This window comes from Pygocentrus nattereri, chromosome 16 (assembly GCF_015220715.1).
Source record: "Pygocentrus nattereri isolate fPygNat1 chromosome 16, fPygNat1.pri, whole genome shotgun sequence".
Classification (NCBI taxonomy): domain Eukaryota; kingdom Metazoa; phylum Chordata; class Actinopteri; order Characiformes; family Serrasalmidae; genus Pygocentrus; species Pygocentrus nattereri.
Window position 1 is genome coordinate 38,353,305 of NC_051226.1, and position 8,199 is coordinate 38,361,503.

At 43.7% G+C, this 8,199-nt stretch overlaps 1 protein-coding gene across 1 annotated transcript; it reads right to left on the minus strand.

The window, feature by feature from the left end:
- Positions 1 to 1,139: 1,139 nt before the first annotated feature.
- LOC119265383 lies at positions 1,140 to 7,492 on the minus strand. Its single transcript, XM_037545793.1, has 3 exons — positions 6,992 to 7,492; positions 6,326 to 6,421; positions 1,140 to 2,182 (listed from the first exon to the last, which is right to left on the minus strand). Exons 1-3 carry the CDS (start codon positions 7,439 to 7,441, stop codon positions 1,922 to 1,924), a joined length of 807 nt encoding a protein of 268 aa, XP_037401690.1. The 5' UTR covers positions 7,442 to 7,492; the 3' UTR covers positions 1,140 to 1,921.
- Between the last annotated feature and the right edge of the window lie 707 nt (positions 7,493 to 8,199).

Genomic DNA, 8,199 nt, shown 5'->3' on the forward strand with positions numbered 1-8,199 from the left:
AAAAACAATATCATCAGAGGAAGAGTCGTTTTCCATCTATTTTGCAGTGACAAACAAATTACAAATACAAACAGGCCAGTACATAACACATCAGAAAAAGCTCAACAAGTAGACCTACCCAGAACGATCACAGCTACACCCAATTAAACGTGGAAATAACACTTATTACGCTGAATTTTTAAGATAAGGCAATTCCATTTCATTTATGAGTGTATTAACCAATCAAATGTTTATGCTGGAGAGCCCTCTCTGGGTCGGGGATGAGCTCTTGCCTCAAGTGGAGGAGTTCAAGTATCTCGGGGTCTTGTTCACGAGTGATGGTACAAGGGAGCGGGAGATTGACAGGCGGATTGGTGCTGGGTCAGCAGTGATGCGGGCTCTTTACTGGTCTGTTGTGGTAAAGAAAGAGCTGAGCCATAAGGCAAGGCTCTCGATTTACCGGTCGATCTACGTTCCCACCCTCACCTATGGTCATGAGATTTGGGTAATGACCGAAATGACTATATAGTGACTATATCGCCCAGCTGGCCTGGGAGCGCCTCGGAATCACCCTCAGAGAGCTAGTGGAAGTGGCTGGGGAAAGGGAGGTCTGGGCCTCATTGCTTAGGATGCTGCCCCCGTGACCCGAACCCCGGAGAAGCGGAAGATGATGGATGGATGGATGGATGCATGGATGGATGAATGTTTATGCGGTCTGCTAAACTCTGCTTTATTTTCCCATTCCCTCAATCACTGCACTGCAATTAGTTGCTATCCTCTTTTGCTGCATGCCTTCGGTTTGTTCTCAGTGCTCCAGTGTTTGAATCTGAAGATCCAGTTGTGGTTGTGGTGGACGTGAAACCAGAGGACGTTTAAAATGATATTCCATCCCATAGTGTAGGTCGGTTTCTACCTTTTTCAAAGCCAAAAAAAACAGCGTTGCTGGTTTTACTATAAAGGCTGAAAGGGGCTTTCAGAAAACGTCAAAGCAAACACGTTTACATTCACGGCATTTGGCTGACGCTCTTATCCAGAGCGACTTACACTTTGATAATTTTACACAGGAAGGCGAAGGTGGTGTTAGGAGTCTTGCCCAAGGACTCTTATTGTTATAGTGTAGAGTGGTTACCCAGGTGGGGGAGTGAACCCCAGTCTACAGCGTAGAAGGCAGAGGTGTTACCCACTACACTAACCAACCACAAGGTAAGATGTAAATGGACCATAAACATTTTTATGGCCCCTGTGCTTATATGTTTTTGGCTTTAATTATTAGGTTTAGATGTTTTAGGCTGCTGTGTTGTTTTATCTCAGCTTGTTTTATTTCAGTCACGTTGTTTTTTGGGGTCTGCCGGCTGTGGCAGAGTTCTTCAGGATGATTAGGTTTAGGTTTTATATTTGCTGTGTTGTTTTCCTCCACTTTCTACATCTCAGCTGTATGTGTTTAACTTTAAAAGTTACGTCTTCTTCATTGGGCGAACGTGCCTGTGCGAGCAGATGCATTCTTCACAGTCTTCAGTAAAGGGTTTTTATGGAAATCTAGTATTCCGGTTGATTCCTGGAATATTGTGATATTACCACATGGTGGAAGCACTGAGGTGATGACTGCATGGCTGTCGGGAATAATCTACAGCCAGATATAATGATACTGCAGCATGTTTGGGAATTCTGTCTACCAGAGCGTCGTACACACTTTTTCACAGGCCTGCCCAAAATTGTTGCACTAGCATTCAAACACAATACTTGTCACTGCAAAATCGGAACAAGCTCTTGATATATTGAGAAACAACCCCTGAGTGTGGAGTCTGAAAGCTCAAGGAGAAGCCCTCAAAGATCAGTTGGTGAGCTGAGTCAAGTGTGGGTGGGTCCTCAAGAGTTGGATTAAGAAACACTGAATCAGTGACTGGGTGTGGATCTGCATTTGTGAGGAGGGAATAATCGAGGGCTATGGCTGGTGACCGTCACAGCGGCAGGTTTGGTGACAGAGACAAGGACAGTTGTCTGTTTTGGCACAAGGGCTGGCAGCAGTGCTATCCATTTGCCTTAGAGGCATGCCTTCTTGTTGGGCCTGAGTGTTTGCTTGACCTTGGGAGGAAACGTCTTCTTCGGGGAGGTGGTCTGACCAGTTCATATCTCTGTGCTCTGAGGAGCAGTTTGGTTTGTGGTGTTCGCAGCAGGCTCGACAGTGGGCTGAGCTGCGGGGCTCCTGGAAAGCACAAGGGAACCAATAGAGTTAATGAGGAGCACAAACAGGACACAGGTAACAGTAATCATGAGGATAAGCCAAGGTGGAGTGGCGTTAGGTGGGAACATCATGAGATTTTGCAATTCTGAGTAAAACCTTAACTATAGACAGTGAAAATGCATTGCAGTGAATGGGGCAGATGGGTGTATGGGTGCAGGAGCAATCATGGCATGTGCTCACAGTGTGCATTAAATAAATGTACCATTTACTAAAGCAGGTAATTCCACACCAGCTGAAACAGAACCTGCAAAACAAACTATTTTGCGGTCCATCTTCTTACATATATACGTTTCATCTGACATCACTAGGCACATTTTACAGGGGCTGGGCAGTCACAGCTTTATCACTCAGGTCGGCCTTTTAAACCTATTTGTTTAACATCAGTAAGAAGGAAGCATGAGACAAGCTGAAAAAGGAAACATCCCATCAGAAATACTTATTAGTGATTAAACTAAATTCTCTGTCTTTTTTCACATAAAAAGCAAAAAAGTATAAGCCATTTATTCATTTGGCAGATTTTCACTCTGGGCTGAGCACAAGCTCTTAACACATGAGGAAAAAAAAACTGTAAAATTTTGAAAATGTATGAAAATAGCCAATGTATTCATGCTTTTATTTAGGGTAAACAAGTGAATATAATCATTGGAGATGGACAGAATTCTGTGTAAAGAGGCCAAACTTGAGAAAGGGATTAAAGCAGCACCACAGTGCTGCTAATAACACAACTTTAGGGTTCTCTAAGAGATCTCCACACTACAAGGTGAGAAGGACTCCTCCTCTCCTGAATGACTCTCAGCTCACCAACAACCTGAACGAGTTCTACTGAACACACAAAAGACAATCTTCAGCCTCTCTCTGCCAGTCTACTGCACATCTTTTGGCAACAGAGCTGGTGTAGTCTGAGGTGTCCTTGAGCAAGACACCTAACCCCCAATCGCTCCCAGGGTGCCGTGGATAGGGCTGCTCACTGGCCCCTAGTGTGTATGTGGTGTTTCGCTTCAGGGATGGATTAAATGCAGAGGTGGGATTAATAAAGTATCACTTAACGAGACCCTCCGGTACTCTGCGAAGGCAAAGGTTGTTTCTTTTGGTTCTCCCCTGTAGATCCCCACATTTTGCCATTAGCACTTTAACTTCTCCACGTAGGGTTGGCAGTGTAGCTTTATTATCACATCACTGTGCGAGATGACAGTTTGGTGTGGCGTTCAACTCTCTTATTGATCAAGTCAATTGACACATTTGTTGGTTAGTGAACGATCGTGGCACAGATTTCCTGAGTCCTGCATAGTCTCGTAGACGAATCGAGCACCGGGGCTTTACCGGGTGCTGCCTTACTTTCGTGCAGCACAGCTCACAGAAAAACTCAATCCATCCGTTTCAATAACCTAATCAACATATATCCGTGTTCTGATGATAGCACTAACACCTTAGATCTAAAACTTGGACTACTCAATATAAGATCACTAAACTCTAAAGCAGTCATCGTAAATGAAATTATAAGCGACCATAAATTTGACTTTTTCTGTCTTACTGAAACGGGTTAGACCAGATGAATATTCAGCTTTAAATGAAGCCACGCCTGCAGGCTATAATTATGCACATAGGCCAAGATTATCATGCGAGGGAGGTGGAGTCTGTATAATCTACCAAAATGCTCTCGATATCAGTCAGAAACAATGTGATGCTTTCACTTCCTTTGATATCCTCTCTATTCACGTTACAAATCCGGTCACAAAAAAAAAAGACGTTTTCATTATTTAACATTTACAGGCCACCAGGGCCATACTCCAACCAAATCTTGATGTCACTGTTTTGTCTAATTACAGGCCTGTTTCTAACTTACTGTTTATATCAAAGATCTTAGAAAAAGCTGTGGCCCAACAACTTAGTTCTTATCTACACAAGAACCATATATATGAAAAATTCCAATCTGGATTCAGGCCACACCACAGCACTGAGACGCTCTAGTTAAGATAACTAATGATCTTTTTCTTGCCTCTGATCAAGGCCACATATCTCTCTTAGTGCTACTTGACCTCAGCGCGGCTTTCGATACAATAGACCACAATATTCTCCTAGAAAGGTTAGAAAACATGGTTGGAGTCACAGGGACGGCCCTATCATGGTTCAGATCTTCACAACGTTATCAGTTCGTTAGGGTAAACAATTTATCTTCCACTCATTCAAAAGTGAGATTTGGAGTTCCGCAGGGCTCTGTTTTAGGGCCATTATTATTTACTCTACACATGTTACCGTTAGGCACAGTTATAAGTAACCACGGCATTAACTTTCATTGTTACGCAGACGATACGCAGCTGTACAGATCAGCCAAGCCTGATGACCAATACAGATTAAAGGAAATAAAGGGCTGTGTAAAAGTTAAATGTGAAATGCTGGATGTCACGGAACTTCCTCCTACTAAACAGTAACAAAACAGAGGTTCTCCTTCTGGGTCCAAATTAGCAAGAAGTAAATCACCAGATTTAATCTTAAATCTCGCCGACTTTCCAGCCACACCTGGATCAGCAGCTAAAAATCTCAGCGTCATAATAGATTCAGATTTATCATTCGATCAACACATAGGCGGCATCACTAGGACAGCTTTTCTACATCTTCACAACATCGCCAAGATCAGAAATGCCCTGTCGCTGCGTGATGCAGAAACACTGGTACACGCCTTTATTACTTCCAGGCTAGACTACTGTAACGCGCTACTGTCAGGATGTACGAGCAGGAATTTAAACAAACTCCAACTAGTCCAAAACTCCGCAGCCAGGGTCCTCACTAAAACTAGAACATCTGATCATAATAGTCCAGTGATATCATCACTTCATTGGCTGCCTATTAAATTCCGCCCTACATGGTCTCGCTCCTGAGTACCTGCAAGACCTTATTTCTCATTACAAGCCATCACAATTACTCAGATCCCAGAGTGCTGGCTTATTAATAGTCCCCAGAATTCCTAAGGCTGCAGCTGGGGGAAGAGCTTTTTCTTATAAAGCTCCCAAACTCTGGAATGATCTTCCAGAAAGTGTTCGGGACTCAGACACAGTCTCGATCTTTAAGACTAGGCTGAAAACTCACTTGTTCAGTTCAGCTTTTGGTAGCTAATGTTCCCCCCTAGATAAAGGCAGCAGATCCAGGGGTCCATGGACACAGGGAATTATAGTAAACTGAGACGCTGGTGCTGTCGTCCCGCTGCTCGCACGCGGTCACTCAGGTTTGTGGACGGTGGAGCGGAGGGATGCCGAACTGTTTCAGAGTGCTGCCGTGTCTGTGTGTCCTTCTGGTTCTCTCCTGTTAGTTAAGCTGTCATAGTCAGATCTGCCGGAGTCGTTAGCCACACTCTGGAAATGTTTACATTCCCTGTTTTACATACAAACAAAGACAATAAAACTAATTCCCTCTCCCTGCCTTTTATCCGAGTATACAATCACCCATATGTCCGGCTGGACACTGAAGGACGACTGAGTGCTGAGCCCTCCTGCTGCCCACTTCAGACCAGCTGCCCACGCCCCAGCTACCACCACCTGCACTGGACTAGCTGCCCACCCTACACTGATGTTCTCATACTCCCAGCTATTCCTACTACTAATATTACTGCTATTAATATTAGTAGTATAATAACTCTGTAGGCAGTTTGACCAGAGGAGGACGGGTCCCCCCTGGTGAGCCTGGTTCCTCCCAAGGTTTCTTCCTCAGCTCTGAGGGAGGTTCTACTTACTACTGTCGCCCCTGGCCTGCTCACCTTTTTACATTCTTGTTAAAACTATCTTTTCTGGAATTCTGTGAAGCGGCTTTACTACAACTTCCGTTGTAAAAAGCGCTACAAATAAATTTGATTTGATTTGATACTGTGGTGCTACTTTAGCAACCAATAATAAGATCATTAATATTTTATAGCCTTCACTGGGCACAAAAAGCTTTGTGCAGGAATACCACAAATTAGCCACAGTTTAGCAGAGCTAACGGCGCATGTGTCACTCCTTCAAGTTCCCCCTATCGGGCCTCACGTCAAATTTAAGTCTAAATACATGAAGTTCAAAGACTTTGGGTTTGGTTAAAAGAATCAGGTTTGTTTATCTGTTGAGATTGATGACTTACTTGATCAGTGAAGTCCAGGTACTTACAGCCCTTCTTGCAGAATTTATAAATCAGTGCTACAGATGAGATGAGGATAAGGACAATGAAACCTAGCAACTGGAACAAAAGACAACACGGCAGTGCATAAACTCATGAGGTCACAGGAACAGGTCATTTACAATGTTAACTTCTGTCCAACAGAGTAAGAGCGATGGTGGGAATGACTGTAGTATATTCGTAGTATAGTACAAGGTAAATTTGTTATCTTGAAATCACAAGATAACTAACTCGTTATCTTGAGATAACTTTTGTTATCTCAAGATAACAAGACATAATGACTTACTTGTCAAGATAGCAATCTACAAATTTCTACCTACCTCATGGACTCTGGACTTCCATGGGGATTCTTTTTTCGTATCACAATTAACATTAACCACTTAAAAGGCCAGGGCTCACTGGGCGGCCCAAAGGTTTATTACACACTTCTATAGCTTAAGAACAGCTCGGCCAGTTTGCATCCCTGTGATTACTGAATAATAAGTCTTAGTAATGTAATAAGCCCGAGATTTTGAGGGGTTAACCCCTTTTAAGGTGCTACATTGCAACTATGATGGGTTACAAGGCATTGCTCGACTGTACACCAATATTTCTCACAATGATCAGTAAAGTTGAGCATTGGTAGCTTACCTTAGAGACGTAGAATGATTTAAGTGCTTTGCGCTCGCCAGCAGTGAGTGTTTGATTTTTTTCACACCATTTCCATGGAGACGGATTAGCGCTGTCAATGTAATCTTTCTTTAACTCAGTATATAAACAGGCTATGTATCTACCATCACAGAGGAACATGGCCAGCCAAACAACAGACGGAACCGCACAGGCCAGAAGTTTCGGGAAAGCTGAACAACATTCTCCACATGATGAACATTTAAAGCTCAGAAGGTAAAGTCCAAAGACAAAAGCAATGAACATGGGCACCAGTAAGTAAAAACTGAAAAAGGCCTCTGTGTATCCGCTTTCACAGGGGCACACGAAATCAACCTCAACAACTTTTTCCAAAACCACAAGAACGAGGCTGAAGAGCACGCTGCTGCTGTACGGGTGCTGTTTAAAGAAATCGCTCCACTTACTCAGCGCCATCTCTAAAGCTTAAGAGCAACACAACACCACTAACTCAGAATCAGAACCAACCCTTACAGCGTCCGTCAGCTTGAAGACTCACGTTCCATCTGCAGGAAGACGTTAGGATCTTAAGACTATATGAGCTGTGAAAAGAGAAAAACAGGAAGCCCGTGTGGCCACCACAGTCACAACTGCTATTCTTGTCTTGCAGGCTTCCACGTTTTCACGCCTGGGCTGTTTCAGCACCTGAATGCTCTGAAGCCGCTGAGTTATGGTTTCTTTTGAGGTGTCTTTACACTCATCTTGTCATATTCATGGGTTTCTTTATATTTTTTTATCTTATTTTTTACGTAAAGTCAGATTCTCTGTTAAGGTGTGTGTGCTCTGTTGAGGGCCTCACTCGCCCGCCCTCAAGAGAGGGAGCGAATGTATAGAACAGTGTGTGCCGGGGGTCCCTGATTGCATTAGAATAAGCCTTTCCAGATGTTTTCTTATGGGGATATATGGATGTGTGTGTGTCTCTAATCATCATATGTGTGTGCGGTCATTCACCATATATAAACCAGAGCCAACTCGGACACAGGAGGGGATCCCACATTGGCCTTCGGGACTCTCACAGGGCTTTAGCACTATCCTTTAATTTGAAGTTGTTCGTGTTTAAATCCAGATATTGTCTACAGGGCTTTCGTCTCCCCACCTACACAACAGAATAGACAACACTTTGGCCTATGAGAACACGCCAGGCAAGCTCAGACCCCGACCACCTCTCAAGGTGG

Coding starts and splice junctions, on each gene's coding strand:
- LOC119265383 (XM_037545793.1), bottom strand. CDS start 7,441: ATGGCGCTGAGTAAGTGGAGCGATTTCTTTAAACAGCACCCGTACAGC. Junction 6,422..6,991: donor AATCATTCTACGTCTCTAAG/GTAAGCTACCAA, acceptor CTTTTGTTCCAG/TTGCTAGGTTTCATTGTCCT. Junction 2,183..6,325: donor ACCTGGACTTCACTGATCAA/GTAAGTCATCAA, acceptor TGTGCTTTCCAG/GAGCCCCGCAGCTCAGCCCA.